General features: G+C 44.9%; 1 protein-coding gene across 4 annotated transcripts in view; it reads right to left on the bottom strand.

Annotated features, from left to right (window-relative positions):
- Window positions 1-17,849, bottom strand: part of UHRF2 (ubiquitin like with PHD and ring finger domains 2) — a 414,897-nt gene that overhangs the window by 127,925 nt on the left and 269,123 nt on the right. For all 4 annotated transcript variants that reach the window (XM_030193781.1, XM_030193779.1, XM_030193783.1 and 1 more), the window contains exon 9: window positions 11,198-11,302. In XM_030193781.1, the coding sequence (XP_030049641.1) occupies window positions 11,198-11,302 (105 nt within the window). The remainder of the gene's footprint in view (window positions 1-11,197; window positions 11,303-17,849) is intronic.

The raw sequence follows: 17,849 nt of genomic DNA on the forward strand, positions 1-17,849 counted from the left end.
ATGCTTATTAAGTTTGCAAGCAAATTTGTCAGTATGTTCTCTAGAATAGAAGTCAACAAGCATTGATCTTTAAAGAGTCTGTATCATTGTGTCCAGGATCCAAAATCCAAGTCAAGCCACTGATGGGCTGGAAATCCACATTATTCTTATATCATGAATCTTAAGCGAAAACTTGACTAAAATCCTCTGCTATCAAGCCAATCACTCTCATAATTTTAGATTCATTTGCCTTAGACAGTTAACCCAAAATGGACCAAAACTCATCTGTAACCAAGTTATTCACCATAACTGCGAATACCAATGCTCCAGCATGTGTTTCAACTATACATTTTTATTTCTAAAGAAACTTCTTTTTTAACAGTGAAAATAGGTGTGTTCTTTTTAAGAACCCTGGGTTCATAAGGTGCTGTCTCTATGTATACAAAGTAAGATGTTATATAGTACTAAAACTAGAAAGTTAATGCATAGGGAAGGTATGAGTGTCCAAAAAGGTGTAGAGGATGAAATAAAAGATGATAAGCCGTGGGGATAACATAATAAGTGACATCCTTGGAGACGGGAGAGGTTCCGAGGGACTGGAGAACGGCGGAGGTGGTCCCTCTTCACAAAAGTGGTGATAGGGAAGAACCTGGAAACTACAGGCCGGTAAGCCTCACTTCGGTTATTGGAAAAGTAATGGAAGCGATGCTGAAGGAAAGGATAGTGAATTTCCTGGAAGCCAATAAGTTGCAAGATCTGAGACAACATGGTTTTACCAGAGGGAAATCGTGCCAAACGAATCTCATTGAATTCTTTGATTGGGTAACTGGAGAACTGAATCATCGACGTGCTATAGACGTAATCTACTTAGATTTTAGCAAAGCTTTTGACACGGTTCCCCACAGGAGGCTCTTAAATAAACTAGATGGGCTGAAGATAGGTCTCGAAGTGGTGAACTGGATTAGGAACTGGTTGACGGACAGACGACAGAGGGTGGTGGTAAATGGAGTTCGCTCTGAGGAGGGAAAGGTGAGTAGTGGAGTGCCTCAGGGATCGGTGCTGGGGCCGATTCTGTTCAATACATTTGTGAGTGACATTGCCAAAGGGTTAGAAGGTAAAGTTTGCCTATTTGCGGATGATACTTAGATTTGCAACAGAGTGGACACCCGGGAGGGAGTGGGAAGCATGAAAAGGGATCTGAGGAAGCTAGAAGAATGGTCTAAGGTTTGGCAATTAAAATTCAATGTGAAGAAATGCAAAGTGATGCATTTAGGGAGTAGAAACCCACGAGAGACTTATTTGTTAGGTGGTGAGAGTCTGATAGGTACTGAGGGGGAGAGGGATCTTGGGGTGATAGTATCTGAGGATCTGAAGGCGACAAAACAGTGTGACAAGGCGGTGGCCGTAGCGAGAAGGTTGCTAGGCTGTATAGAGAGAGGTGTGATCAGCAGAAGAAAGGAAGTGTTGATGCCCCTGTACAAGTCGTTGGTGAGGCCCCACCTGGAGTATTGTGTTCAGTTTTGGAGGCCGTACCTTGCAAAGGATGTTAAAAAAATGGAAGCGGTGCAAAGAAAAGCTACGAGAATGGTATGGGATTTGCGTTCCAAGACGTATGAGCAGAGACTTGCTGACCTGAACATGTATACCCTGGAGGAAAGGAGGAACAGGGGTGATATGATACAGACGTTCAAATACTTGAAAGGTATTAATCCGCAAAAAATCTTTTCCGGAGATGGGAAGGCGGTAGAACGAGAGGACATGAAATGAGATTGAAGGGGGCAGACTCAAAAAAGATGTCAGGAAGTATTTTTTCACGGAGAGGGTGGTGGATGCTTGGAATGCCCTCCTGCGGGAGGTGGTGGAGATGAAAACGGTAACGGAATTCAAACATGCATGGGATATGCATAAAGGAATCCTGTGCAGTAGGAATGGATCCTCAGCTTAATTTTGTTTTTAAGGGTGCTATTTTGTTTAGTACGCTGTTGCATCTTTCATCACAGTGGTTGAGATAAAGTATGGAATCAGTGCATGTTGTCCAGTCGTCGTTGTATATTTGTTGCCAGACTATTTGTGGATGATTTGCCCTCTTGTAGTGTAAGTAGTACGTTCTGGTGTGCTGTTCGAGCCCTTCTTCCGCCAGTTTAGAGTTAGGTTCAGTTTGTGATGGTCAGTCCAAGGTATTGCTGTCCATTTGATGTTTGGTATTAATAGGTTATTGTCTGTAGGTAGTTTATGTGATAGGAGATCCAATGTGTGTCCTTTGATGTGGGTTGGTTGCATGTGGGGCAATATAAAATCCCAGGACTGTAGGAAGTCTTTACATTCAAGTGTGTTTGTGGAGTTTGGGTCTTCTAGGTGAAGGTTAATGTTGCCTACTAGCAGTATGTTGTTGTTATTTACACAGTTGTTTGATATGAAGTCCATGAATATGGGCTGACTTTCATTTCAGTTGCCGGGTGCTCTGTAAAATAATACACAATTCAGGTAATCGGTCGGGGAGTTGTTATGGATTCTAAAAGAGGCAATTTCTAGTTGGGGTGTTATGGCGTCGGCAATGGTTTCGGTGGTGAATTTTTCTCGGTATATTAGTGCTATGCCCCCACCTCTTTTCTCCGATCTGGTTCGGTGGGTGATTTTGTAACCTGGCGGGCACAGCTCAAGGATTATGGGGTCGTTTTGGTTGTGAATCCATGTTTCATTGATAAAGATGAGATCGAGGTTTTCTGAGGTGATCCAATCTGATATTGTTGTTGTTTTGTTGATGTAGCCTACCTGGATATTTTGGTATGGGGCTTCTAGGTCTGGTGTTATGTGGATTTTTGTTAGTTGTCGAGACGTGTTTGTTGTGGTCTTTCCTCTCGTTTTGTTGGTGATGTCCATGCTTAGATAGTTTTTCTTTAGTGTGATGAGAGTCAGTTTGGTAAAGTGTGGAATGTTTGATCAGTCTTTGGTGATTTTGTAGGGTGGGTATGAAGTAATGTTCTGTGAGTGGGATTGATAGCGCTAGGTGGATCAGTGAAAAAGAGTAGACTAACAGAAGTATTTTGATTGTGTTCATTTTGGTATCAATTTAGAGTATATAGATTACTCACAGTCAGATGCTCGAGAGTGAAGTCCTGGACATCTGAAGTCATCGAGAGGAGTCTGAACTGCATGCGGAAGCAGAAATGGATAGGGAGCCAGTGGAAATGATCCAAGGCCATTTCTTAAGGCTGCGTTCAGTGGCTTTTGGTGTTTCCGTTTGCCTCCCAGGAGCAACAAATGCCTGCGTCAGGGGTGTTGGGTGCTTTGTGTTCTAAGCCTGGGATTGTGGGTTTAGGTCCCATCTGGGGTGCTACTGTAATAACCTGGTTGCAATTCCTCTGGGGTGGTGGCCGGCTTGCCAGTAATCCTCCTTTCTGAGTTTCCAAAACTCCAGGATTCTCCCACCTCATCACATCCCTTCATGCAGCAATCTTCCCCTGTGTTTAGCTTCCTTCCTATTATTTATTAGTGATTTGTGGGAAGGTTTTCCTCCAGAATTCTGCCTTACCCTGTGTTAATGCAGCCTAGAGATAGGGTAATACTGAGATTTTTTTGTTTGCTTGCACCGTTTAAGTTAGAGTTTCCTAATTTTATTTTTTTTTCTTCCCATTATCCATTTTTTCTGTATCAAGATGTATTCTTAGAAATATATTGCAATTTATTTAAAAATAACAATTACAAGTAAAGGTGACAAAACTTTTACCTAAGTACAGTAATTAGTTATATTTACTTAGTTGCTATACAACACTACTGATGGTCCTGTCTGATCGGGATAAACAGGCAGGCCTCTGTGTGATCCATGGAGACGAGGAATTTGCTTTGCCTGACTGCAGTTATCACTGACTGTAACGTTTCCACGCAACACCTTGGCACTTGAAGGGAGGCATTTAAACCTTGAGGTGCAGGATGGGCGAGAAAACACCAACTTTTTTGGGAACCGCAAAATAAATAGACCACCACACAAAATTAAAAGCCAACAAAATTAAAAGTCTCCACCAGGTTTTACAGAGAGTACCACCCAGTATCCGGTTGGCTAACCAGGAGCAAACAAACTTGCCTCCTCCTCACACAGACATATGGAACTCTTAATCCATAAGAACATAAGAGTATTACTACTACTACTACTACTTATCATTTCTAAAGCGCTACTAGACGTACACAGCGCTGTACACTTGAATATGAAGAGACAGTCCCTGCTCGACAGACAAATAGGACAAAGAAGAGATAAGGGAATATTAAAGTGAGATTGATAAAGTAAGGGTTCTGAACAAGTGAATAAGGGTTAGGAGTTAAAAGCAGCATCAAAAAGGTGGGCTTTTAGCTTAGATTTGAAGACGGCCAGAGATGGAGGTTGACGTACCAGCTCAGGAAGTATAATCCAGGCATATGGTGCAGCAAGATAAAAGGAACGGAGTCTGGAGTTAGCAGTGGAGGAGAAGGGTGCAGATAAGAGAGATTTACCCAGTGAATGGAGTTCCCGGGGAGGAATGTAGAAAGAAATGAGAATGGAGAGGCACTGAGGAGCTGCTGAGTGAATGCACTTATATGTCAATAAGAGGAGTTTGAACTGTATGCGGAAACGGAGAGGAAGCCAGTGAAGTGACTTGAGGAGAGGGCTAATATGAGCATAACGACACTGGCAGAATATTAGTCATGCAGCAGAATTTTGAACAGATTGAAGAGGAGAGAGATGGCTAAGTGGGAGACCTGTGAGAAGCAAGTTGCAATAGTCTAAGCGAGAGGTGAAAAAAGTGTGGATGAGGGTTCTGGTAGTGTGCTCAGAAAGGAAAGGGCAAATTTTGCTGATATTATAGAGAAAGAAACGACAGGTTTTAGCAGTCTGCTGAATATGTGCAGAGAAGGAGAGGGAGGAGTCGAAGATGACCCCAAGGTTACGAGCTGATGAGACAGGAAGGATAAGAGTGTTATCCACAGAAATAGAGAAAGGGGGAGGAGGAGAGTTTGGTTTTGGATGAAAGATAAGAAGCTCAATCTTGGTCATGTTTAGTTTCAGATGGCGCTGAGACATCCAGCCAGCAATGTCAGACAGGCAGGCTGATACTTTGGCCTGGATTTCGGCTGAGATGTCTGGTGTGGCGAGGTAGATCTGGGAGTCATCAGCGTAAAGATGATACTGAAAACCATGGGATGAGATCAGAGTACCAAGGGAAGAAGTATAGATGGAGAAAAGAAGAGGTCCCAGGACAGATTTCTGAGGTACACCAACTGATAGTGGGATAGAAGTAGAGGAGAATCCACTAGAGCATACACTAAAGGTACGCTGGGAGAGATAAGAAGAAAACCAGGAAAGAACAGAGCCCTGAAATCCAAGTGAGGACAGCGTATCAAGGAGTAGGCTGTGATCAAAAGTGTCAAAAGCAGCAGATAGATCGAGAAGGATGAGGATAGAATAGAGACCTTTGGATCTGGCCAGGAACAGATCATTGGAAAGTTTAGCAAGCGCTGTTTCAGTTGAATGAAGGGGGCGAAAGCCAGATTGAAGTGGATCAAGAATAGCTTGAGATGAAAGAAAGTCAAGGCAACGGCAGTGAACAGCAAGTTCAAGTATCTTGGATAGCAAAGGGAGATGGGGCGATAGTTGGAAGGACAGGTAGGGTCCGATGAAGGTGTCTTAAGGAGTGGTGTGACTACGGCATGTTTGAAGGCATCAGGAACAGTCGCAGTGAAAGATTGAGGATATGACAGATAAAAGGGATGACAGTAGGAGAGATAGTGTTAAGTACATGGGTGGGAATAGGATCAGAGGAACAGGTAGTTAGTTTCGAGGAGGAAATAAGATGTGTAGTTTCCTCTTAAGTGATTTCAGAAAATGAAGAAAAGGAGGCAGGGGTTGGAGGGTTGACAGAATGGACTAAGGGAAGGAGAGGTGGAGGTGACCTGGTTGAGAATTCAAGTTTAATCTTGTGAACCGTATCATGAAAGAACTCAGAGTCTGGTGGGAAAGTGAAGGGGGGGTTGGAGGTGAAGGCACTTTGAGGAGAGAGTTCAGTGTGGCAAAGAGACGTTGAGGGTTTGAGCCAAGAGAATTTGTCAACTGAATGTAATAGTCCTGTTTGGCAAGTAAAAGAGCAGACTGGAAGGAGGTCAGCAAGAATTTGAAATATATGAAGTCAGCATGGGCACGGGATTTCAGCCAAAGGTGTTCGGCAGACCGGCCACAGGAACGTAGGTAGTGGATTCTAGAGGTCAGCCAAGGTTGGGGTTTGGTACATTTTACAGAACGGGGAATGGGAGGAGTGAGAGTATCTAGAGCACATTGACAGACTTGGATAACATAGTGGTAGATAAAAGATTTGAAACACTGGAGGACAGAGTAGAAGGGTCAATACCCTGAAGATTCCTAAATGTATTGGTTAAGATTGGACGGGACTGGGGAGGAGGGTGTTTAAGTGTGAAAGTTATCAGATGATGGTCAGAGAGGGGAAGAGTTGAGGCACAGAAACTGGAGAGTGAGTAGTTTGAGAAGAGGATAAGATCAAGACAGTGGCCATCCTGGTGAGTGGGGGCAGTGGAGCACAGTTGAAGATTGAAAGAGGATTTTAAAGCAAGAAACTGAGAAGCATAAGAGTCAGAGGGATCATTAGCATGAATGTTAAAATCGCCAAGAATGAGGGAAGGAGATGAAGGTTCAAGAAAGAAGGAAAGCCAGGAATCAAAGTCAGTGAGAAAGGAAGAAAGGGACGTATCAGGGGGTCAATAAATGACTGCTACTCGGAGAGGCAGAGGAGCAAATAGACAGATGGAGTGGACTTTGAAGGAAGAAAAACAGTGAGTGAGGTGGAAGAGGTTGAAATCTACAAGAGGGTGAAACCAGTAGCCTGACACCAAGTATGGGAGAAAAGATAACCTCCATGGCATAGGGCCGCAACTGAAGCAGAGTCTTCATGGTAAAGCCAAGTTTCAGTTAGGGCAAGCAGATAGGAAAGAACGAGAGATAAAGAGGTCATGGATGTAGGAAAGTTTGTTACAGACAGAGTGGGCATGCCACAGAGCGCAAGAGAAAGGCAGGAAAGAAGGGGGAAGGAGAAGAACAGAAATTAGATTGGAGATATCACGGTGTGACCTGCACAAACAGGATGAGAGCTGATGTGGAGGACCAGGATTGGGATTAATGTCCCCAGTGGAGAGCAGAAGGAGCAAGAGAGTACGGAGAAGAGTAGGAGAGGTATGACGACAGCGACGAAGGCGAGATGTACTCTGATAGAAAGGAGATGGATGAATGGAAGGAAGGAAATGTTGAAGGTTGAGAGCTGAGAAAAAGGAAGAGGAAAAAAAAGAGATGGTGAGATGATGAATACAGAGAGTGGACAATGTGTTCCTGCAGTGTACAGTGGTTTCAGATGGAGAAAAAGATTAGGAAGGGATAGTACCAAGAAGAAAAAGTGTACTGGAGCCATGAGTAGTAACTGGGAGAAAAATAAATGTAAAGAGAAAAATGCCCTGTGCGCCATCCGGCGCACGGCACCTAGAGCAGAGGCCCTGAGCGGATTGGAGTGGACCTGGGAGTCACCCCAGAGAAGGCTGTAAAGGATATGCAGATGAGCTGCAAGTCCTTCTTAGCACCTGAAAGGCAGCCGGTGGTACAGCTGGGCACCTCTCAGCCGAGAAAAGGCTTACCAGGGGTTAGGCCGAAGCCAGCATTCCTCCCCCTGAGGGTCACCTGATCCTAGCCAAAAAGCACCTGGAAACCCTGGGCACCTGGAGCGAGGGCCCTGGGAAGATTGGGGTGGACCTGGGAGTCACCCCGGATACAGCTGTGAGGATATGCAGAAGGGCTGCAAGTCCTCCACAGCACCTGGTGGGAGCGCTGGGCACCTAGAGCGGAGGCCCTGAGTGGATTGGAGTAAACCTGGGAGTCACCCTGGAGAAGGCTGTAAAGGATATGCAGATGAGCTGAAAGTCCTCCACAGCACCTGAAAGGCAGCCGGTGGTAGAGGTGGGCACCTCTCAACCGAGGAAAGGCTTACCAGAGGGGTTAGGCCGAAGCCAGCATTCCTCCCACTGAGGGTCGCCATACTGGGTCAGACCAGTGGTCCATCTAGCCCAGAATCTTGTTTCCAAACAGTGGCCAAGCCAGGTCACAAGAACCTTGCAGAAACCCAATTAGTAGCAACATTCCATGCTACCAATCCTGGGGCAAGCAGTTGCTTCCCCATATCTGTCTCAATAGCAAACTAAGGACTTTTCCTCCAGGAACTTGTCCAAACCTTTTTTTAAACCCAAATATAATAGCTGCTGTTACCACATCCTCCGGCAAAGAGTTCTAGAGCTTAACTATTCGCTGAGCGAAAAAATATTTCCTCCTTGAGTGTCTCCTAGTCTTTGTACTTTTGGAACAAGTAAAAAAATTGATTTACTTCTACTCATTCTACACCCCTCAGGATTTTGTAGACCTCAATCATATCTCCCCTCATCCGTCTCTCTTCCAAGCTGAAGAGCCCTAACAGAGGGGAGCCTTGACAAATTTCTAAGAGGCCTTTGACCAACTACATGCTCCTTTGTCCCCAGACGATAAAAGGATAGTCCAGCAGGCAAGCATGGGCCTCATAAAAGGTGCTATATAAATCATGAACAACTCTTTTTCTAATGGGCAACTACCAACAGCATCAAAAAGCGCAGTGATGCATGTTATGCTAAACAACAACAACCTTGAGCAGGACAAGCTTTAAAATTATCAGCCAGTATGCACTTGTAGGAAAACTTAATGAACAGTCTGTGTTCAACTCAATGATTGGGTAGAAGAGATAAACTGTCTAGATCCATGTCAATCTGGATTCAGGCCTGGTTATGGAACAGAAATGGTCCTAATATCCCTACTAGATGATCTTCAAAGAAGTCAGGGGATTTGCCTCAGTGTTAGTACTGCTAGATTTCTCAGTAGCTCTTGACACTGTGGATCACAATATCACGCTAGCACGACTGGTAGGAACAGGAATTAATGGAAAAGTACTTCCTTGGTTCAGATCCTATCCATCAGATAAGAAAACAGTCCATTCTGTTCCTCAGCACCTCATCACTACCATGGGCAAAGGCTTCCGGGGTACCACAAAGATCGATACTGTCACCTATTCTGTTCACTATCTACCTCACGCTACTACTAGTCGAGCTGAATTCAGTTGATGCACACTTGGTTCTACATCTATGCAGACGATGTGCAGCTACTCATACCCATTGAACCTGACTTACCCACAGCTCTGAATAAACTGACTACCTATTTAAAAGCAATTCAAGGATGGGCTAAAACCAAACTCTGCTTGAACCCAAGCAAAACTGAGCTTCTATGGGTACTTAACACAAGTGGACACATACCTGACATCAAAATATCTTTTGGGAAATATGAACTCTCCCTCATATCACAAGTCAGGAACCTTGGAATACAGCTAAACTCAACACTCAGACTGACCCCAAAATCCCATCAACCGTCAAGAGCTGTTTCTATCATTTGTGACAACTACGCTGTCTCTCTCCCTACATTGAGGAGGCAAGTCTTGTCACAGTTGTGCATGCCATGATAACATCAAGACTGAACCCCAGAGAGGCTCCTCCATCCAAATGCATCCTCCGCTATGTCCTGCTGCGCTGGGAACATATGGCCGGCAGCTAAGGTGGCCACCATTGGGAACCCCCAAACTCAGCTGCACCCCTGGCTTCTGTACCAGGGCCACATTACTGCCAACCAGCAGGCTCTTTGAATTGTTCTTCCTGCTAGCCATTGCAGGAGGGACAGAATAACCCAGCAGTGGAATTGTGATGCTGTGTCCCATAGCTGCTATAGTGGCACTGCCTCTCTTCCATTGAGCAGGCTGCTTTTCACCCCATGCCTGTGTGGCTGCCAAGCCTGCTGCTACTTTGAAGTTGGCTGCTCTTTTAACCATGAGCCTTTTTGCACATGGATTCCCTCCATCCCCATCTGTCTTAGAAGGCCTCAGCAGCTCTAGAACTAGTCTGGCAGGTTTTAAATTAACTTGGAAGGCGGACCAGGGGGAGATGAGAGGGAATACAAGAAGGGACCCCTGGGAGGTGTCCCCTCTACCACTGACAAAATAGAGCTGGGCTCTGCAGAGACCCCAGCTAGCTGTACCAACTACCAGAGATGGCCTTGAGAGCACCAGTCCCCACCTTTCCCCCACACACATACTCTGAACCAGAAGGCCTATAAGCTATCCCTGAGAGCAGACTCACTGGTCCCTCAACCTGAGACTAGAACCTTGGTCTAGGTCTCAGGGAGCTTTTCTGATTTTTGAGATACACCAATCCAGACCTACCACCATCTGCTGGAGACAGAATACTGTGGATTTTAAGTCTGCACCAAGCCTTATAGCATAGCGACATCATCACTGAAAGCTCCATGTTTTCTGCCTCCATCTGCTGCTTGGGGAGCAAAACCACTGGTCTGGACTGGTTTAACATATATAATGTAGGAGGATAAAGAATCACTTTTAAGTTATTTTTGAAACTTTGGTAGCAGCTCCTATACCATTCATTGGGTTTTTCACAGACTATCATCCGGCTGCTCTGTATTGATACTATCATATATAATGCTATACAAAAAACATGTTTTCTTTTGTCTTCTATAACTCAATCACTCAACATCCAGCTTATGTATGTATTTTTGTTTAACTATATGTGTAAACCTGACACCTTTTTCATATATTATTCATTGGTCATACTATAACGCATTGGTGAATGGTTAATAATTTATTATCAATTTTATTCATTAATTTTATAATCAATTTTACATTTACCTATTTTGGGTTTTATATTTTATGACTGTTTAGTTTTTATATGTATGTTTTCTATTTTTGTTATAGGACCCCGACGCAGGCATACTGCCAAAACACAGCCATGCCAGGTCAAAGTCTTTGCCATTTGGACCTGTGGTCACGTCTGCGTTCTTTGCCGTCTCTGCTTTTGTTTGTCCATACAAAACACGTGGACCAGTATATATCAATATATGATATACTCTGTGCCACTCTTCCAAGTATAGCTGTTCTGATGGAGGTGAAATAGAAAGGATTGCTTGATGGATTTCAAAAACATCATTTAATTTTCTGAAATCAACAAAATTGTTATACTAGAGAACTGCTTATCAATGTATATATGTGTGATTTAAAAGTTTAAAAGTAGGTCTTAATTCATGCATAGTTCTATAAACTAACATAGAAGCACATACCACTTCATCCTCAAATCCTCCTGCGAGTACAAGAGAGTAGGATCCATCATTGCTGCGACCATGAATTCCACCAACATGAGGCCTGTGGACACCTGCTTCACTCACCTAGAAGAATAAAATACAGCCACTTGGGTCAGGCTTCTGGGGATCAAAATATACAAAAACCTAGCTAAACTTCCTAATTGCATTAGATGGCTCCAGAAAGAAGGCAAGAACTTTTCCAGTGAAAACTATGAAGGTTATCTTCTTTCTAGAAAGTATGAAAGAAAGTAAAAATGGTAGAAGGTCAATTGAGTGGTTAAAGTGTGACTATAAAACCACATCAGGAAGGAATGTGTATGAAGCACCATTTTGTCTTACAGACTGCTGTTATAACACACATCGAATCAGTAGGATGTTGAATTCCCTGGATCTCTAAGCTAAAGGAACAAACACCAAAAATATGATCTTCTACTAAGTCACATGAGTCCGGTGATTCTAACTAGGTGAGATCCATATTAATGGCTCAGTAGAGTTTTTATGTGCCATTTCAAATATATAAGATCACATACATACATTAAACCAGCAGTTCTCAACCCAGTCTGCAAGGCACACACCTAGCCAGTCATATTTACAGGAAATCTACAATGAACATGCTTAGGAGAAATCTGCATACATTGCCTCTTTCAAATATAAATCTATATCATGCATATTCATTGTGGATATCCTGAAAACCCTACTGTTTGGGTGTGTTCTGAGGACTGGGTTGAGAACCACTGCATTAAAATAAAGACTGACTCATAGATGGCAAATGTCCTAAATGTGGCTTTCTGAATGCAACATATAAACATTGTGTTTAGAACTGCCCTCAGATTTTAGACTTTAGAGAGGGTTTTATAGACCCATTTGAGTGCTATGTCTGATCGCAGATGGAAAGCCACTCTTCACAGGAGCCTCTCGGACTCAAGATAAAATTATGCCTTACCTGCTGATAATTTTCTTTCCTTTAGTAGCAGCAGATACTACTACTACTACTTATCATTTCTATAGCGCTACTAAATGTATACAGCACTGTTCACTTGAAAATGAAGAGGCAGTCTCTGCTCGACAGAGCTTACAATCTAATTAGGACAGACAAACAGGACAAACAAGAGATAAGGGAATTACTAAGGTAGGGATGATAAAATAAGGGTTCTGAACAAATGAGTAAGGGTTAGGGGTTAAAAGCAGCATCAAAAAGGTGGGCTTTTAGCTTAGATTTGAAGACGGCCAGAGATGGAGCTTGATAGACCGGCTCAGGAAGTATATTCCAGGCATATGGTGCAGCAAGATAAAAGGAACGGAGTCTGCAGTTGGCGGTGGAGGAGAAGGGTGCAGATAAGAGAGATTTACCCAGTGACAGAGTTCCCGGGGAGGAGTGTAGAGAGAGATGAGAGTGGAGAGGTACTGAGGAGCTGCAGAGTGAACTCACTTATAAGTCAATAAGAGGAGTTTGAACTGTATGCGGAAATGGATAGGAAGCCAGTGAAGTGACACGAGGAGAGGGCTTATGAGTATAGCGACACTGGCAAAATATAAGTTGTGTGGCAGAATTTTGAACAGATTGAAGAGGAGAGAGATGGCTAAGTGGGAGACCAGTGAGAAGCAAGTTGCAATAGTCTAAGCGAGAAGTGATAAGAGTTTGGATAAGGGTTCTGGTAGTGTGCTCAGAAAGGAAAGGGCGAATTTGGTGATATTATAGAGAAAGAAACGACAGCAGTTTGCTAAATATGCTCAGAGAAGGAGAGAGAGGAGTCAAAGATGACCCCAAGGTTACGAGCTGATGAGACAGGGAGGATGAGAGTGTTATCCACAGAAATAGAGAATGGGGGAAGAGGAGAGGTTGGTTTAGGGGGAACAATAAGAAGCTCAGACTTGGTCATGTTTAGTATCAGATAGCGGTGAGACACCCAGACGACAATGTCAGACAGGCAGGCTGATACTTTGGCCTGAATTCCTGCTGAGATTTCTGGTGTGGAGAGGTAGATCTGGGAGTTACCAGAATAAAGATGGTACTGAAAACCATGAATCCAAGAACTGGTGGGCTGTGTCCATCTACCAGCAGGTAGAGATTACAAAGCTGAAGGCAGTGATACCAGACGGCAAGCTCCCCCTTCACCTCAGTACATGTCTCATCACCAAGCAGAATCAGACAAGAAACCAGGAAGCCTTCCTCACTAACCATACAAAACAGAAACTTGTCAGTCTGACTTAAGAGAAACAATGACTGTGATGGAGTCCTCTTCAGTGGTTTCTGTTCTCTTTCCTCTTCTCCTTTTTTTTTGGAAACTAAAGACCAGGAGAAGAACAGATAGGCAAGAACCAGCGACAAACCAAAAAGAGAAGATCTGAACACTGAAAAACATGCAACATCTATGAATACTGGAGAACAGTCTGAAAATCCAGAAGATGAAGTGCTGTGTACTCCATATGAAAATCCCCCCTCCCGAAAGGAGGGAAGAAAGAGAGGCTGAAAAAGAAAAGCCAAACCACAGCCGGAAAGGAAAGAAGGAACCGAAAGCAAGGTCACTCTAGACTCAGCAAATTGCAGAAAAAACAGCTCGGCATGGCTGCACTAAAAATTCAGACACTCTGCGTGATAAAGAATTGGCAATCAAGAACACTGCTTGTAAGTTCCTAAGCGAAGCATTCTGCAAAGGAACAAACAGAGTCCGAAGCAAAGCTCGGTAGACAAGGAGCCCTAAGCTAGACTCGGAGAATACGAATTAGGTTTTAGGGTGAACAAGGTCACAGCAGCGGGGGAGCAAAGCACTCTGCAAGAAATGCACCACCTTGGAGTGCAAGACCAGGCCAGGCCCTTCTGCAACCCATCCTGAAGAAAGAACTCAGTCACTGAGGAACAGATGCCCGCAATGAAGAACAAGCGTGAGCCACAACCAGCCTCAAAAAATCCTCAACACCCGAAAATATGCAGTTGAAGTGGACCGTGGACCACATACAAGATCGCAACAGAAAATTAACCACTGCATCCAAAGAACTCTGTTCATCAGATTCGGCCTCTCAAAAAAACAGGCCATAAGACCAAAGCGAGAGGGATCATCCAATCAGGAACGGACCTAGAAGAGCCCAGAGTCAAGTGGAATCCAAAATGAAGGTGCCACCAGGAGCCGCACCATATTTGCATACAGCGAAGTTACTTACATGTAGCAGGTATTCTCCGAGGACAGCAGGCAGATTGTTCTCACATGTGGGTCGGAGTCCATGGCGGCCCCAGGAACGAAGATTTTCCAGCAAAATCTTCAAACTCTTTGCAACAGCCAGTAGAGCGTGGAACGGACACACTGCGCATGTGCGGCCATCTTCCCACCCGCGTAAGCCCGTTCCCGCCTCAGTTATATGAAAAGCAAATAAAGACTAAAACAACTCCAAAGGGGAGGTGGGCAAGTTGGTAAGAACAATCAGCCTGCTGTCCTCGGAGAATACCTGCTACAGGTAAGTAACTTCGCATTTTCCGAGGACAAGCAGGCTGCTTGTTCCCACATGTGGGGTATCCCTAGCCCCCAGGCTCACTCAAAACAACAAAGAAAGCAACGGCAAGGACATAAGAGATTGACCTACGAAGAACAGCTAAAAGAGTGCAGCCTGGAACAGAACAAAAATGGGACATGGGGGGGTGGAGTTGGATTCTAGACCACAAACAGATTCTGCAACCCCGACTGCCCGGACCGACTGTCGTGTTGGGAGTCCTGCTGAAGGCAATAATAAGATGTGAATGTGTGGATTGATGACCACGTCACAGCCTTGCAAATCTCTTCAATAGTGGCTGACTTCAAGTGAGCCACTGACGCTGCCATGGCTCTAACACTATGAGCCGTGACATGACCCTCAAGAGTCAGCCCAGCCTGGGAATAAGTGAAGGAAATGCAATCTGCTAGCCAATTTGAAATGGTGTGTTTCCCGACAGCGACTCCCTTCCTGTTGGGATCAAAAGAAACAAACATTTGGGCAGACTGTCTGAAGGGGCTTGTCCACTCCACATAAAAGGCTAATGCTCTCTTGCAGTCCAATGTATGCAACTGACGTTCAGAAGGGCATGAGGACGGGGAAAAATGTTGGCAAGACAATTGACTGGTTCAGATGGAACTCCGACACCACCTTCAGCAGGAACTTAGGGTGAGTGCGGAGGACTACTCTGTTATGATGAAATTTAGTATAAAGAGCATGGGCTACCAAGGCTTGAAGCTCACTGACTCTATGAGCTGAAGTAACCGCCACCAAGAAAATGACCTTCCAGGTCAAAGACTTCAGATGGCAGGAATCTAGTGACTCAAAAGGAGGTTTCATCAGCTGGGTGAGGATGATGTTGAGATCCTATGACACTGGTGGAGGTTTGACAGGGGGCTTTGACAAAAGTAAACCTCTCATGAAGCGAACAACTAAAGGCTGTCCAGAAATAGGCTTACTGTCTACATGATAATGGAGAGAACTAATTGCACTAAGATGGACTCTTACGGAGTTGGTCTTGAGACCAGACTCTGACAAGTGTAGAAGTTATTCAAGCAGGGTCTGTGTAGGACAAGAGCGAGGATCTAGGGCCTTGCTGTCACACCAGACGGCAAACCTCCTCCATTTGAAAGAGTAACACCTCTTTGTGGAATCTTTTCTGGAAGCAAGACTCGGGAGACACCCTCAGAAAGACCTAAGGAGGCGAATTATACGCTCTCAACATCCAAGCCGTGAGAGCCAGAGACTGGAGGTTGGGATGCAGAAGAGCCCCCTCGTTCTGAGTGATGAGGGTCGGAAAACACTCCAATCTCCACGGTTCTTCGGAGGATAACTCCAGAAGAGGGAGCCAAATCTGACAAGGCCAAAAGGGCGCAATCAGAATCATGGTTCCGCGGTCTTGCTGGAGTTTCAGCAAAGTCTTCCCCACCAGAGGTATTTATTTATTACATTTGTACCCCGCTTATCGCAGGCTCAATGCGGCTTACATAGTAACAAGAGAATACAATCTGTAGTATCAGAATCAATAAAGGAGGTATGTGATAGGACAAATGAGAAAGGAGTAAATGGGATAAAAGAGGTATGAGAGACAGGATATGGATAGGTAAGAAGGTGGAGCGATAAAGGAGAAGCTGGGAAGAGCATGGAGGGTAAGAAGGATTGATAGGAGATATTTCTGAGTCATGTTGTTAATGATAAGATAAACCGGTAAATAGATGGGTTCCTTATGTTTGCTTATGGTAGGTCAAGTCGTATGGGAGGATACGTATACAGAAGGCCCATTCCCCAATGTAGGAGACAGGCATCTGATGCTATTCTGTTGGGGGCCTGAAACCTGGAACAGAACTGAGGGACCTTATGATTGATCTGAGTGGCAAAAAGATCCACCGAGGGGGTGACCCACTCTCAGAAGATCTTGCGTACCATGCCCGAGTTAAGCGACCACTTGTGAGGTTGCATTATCCTGCTCAACCTGTCGGCCAGACTGTTCTTTACGCCTGCCAGATACGTGGCTTGGAGAAACATGGCATGATGGCGAGCCCAAAGCCACATCTGAACGGCTTCCCGACACATCCCGACACAGGGGGCAAGATCCGGTGCCCCCCTGCTTACTGACATAGTACATGGCAACCTGGTTGTCTGTCTGAATATGAATAATTTGATTGGCCAGCAGATCTCTGAAAGCCTTTAGAGCATTCCAGATCGCTCGCAACTCTAGATTGATCTGATTCCTACAGGGACCAAGCTCCCTGTGTGGAGCCCATCTACATGCGTTCCCCACCCCAGGAGAGATGCATCCGTGGGTCAGCACTTTTTGAGGCTGAGGAATTTGGAAAGGACGTCCCAGGGTCAAATTGGATCGAATTGTCCACCACTGAAGGGAATTGTGAAAATCTGTAGACAGCTGGATCACATCCTCTAGATTCCCCGCAGCCTGATACCACTGGGAAGCTAGGGTCCATTGAGCAGATCTCATGTGCAGGAAGGCCATGGGCGTCACATGAACTGTGGAGGCCATATGGCCTAGAAGTGTCAACATCTGCCAAGCTGTAATCTGCTGAGACGCTCTGGCCATGGAAACTAGAGACAGAAGGTTGTTTGCTCTCGCCTCGAGGAGCACGAGCCATCTGTGAATCCAGCAGAGCTCCTATGAATTCTAGGCGTTGAACTGGAAGGAGATGGGACTTTGGGTAATTTATAACAAACCCAAGTAGCTCCAAGAGTTGGAGAGTCATCTGCATGGACTGTAGAGCTCCTGCCTCCGAGGTGTTCTTCACCAGCCAATTGTTGAGATAAGGGAACACATGCACTCCCAGTCTGCGCAGCGACGCTGCAACCACTGCTAGGTATTTTGTAAAGACCCTGGGCGCAGACGCCAGACCAAAGGGCAGCACAGAATACTGGAAATGCTGCGTTCCCAGACGGAATCACAGATACTTCCTGTGAGCTGGAAGGATCGGAATGTGAGTGTAAGCATCCTTTAAGTCCAGAGAGCATAGCCAATCGTTTTTCTGAATCATGGGAAGAAGGGTGCCCAGGGAAACCATCCTGAACTTTTTTTGGACCAGATATTTGTCCGGTTGGGGTACTCCAAAGAGCTCTTCTAGACGCCTGTGTCCGCTTTTTCAAGCTAAGACACAATTTACAGGCTTCTGGGCGATGGTCGGGC

This window comes from Microcaecilia unicolor, chromosome 2 (assembly GCF_901765095.1).
Source record: "Microcaecilia unicolor chromosome 2, aMicUni1.1, whole genome shotgun sequence".
Taxonomy (NCBI): Eukaryota; Metazoa; Chordata; class Amphibia; order Gymnophiona; family Siphonopidae; genus Microcaecilia; species Microcaecilia unicolor.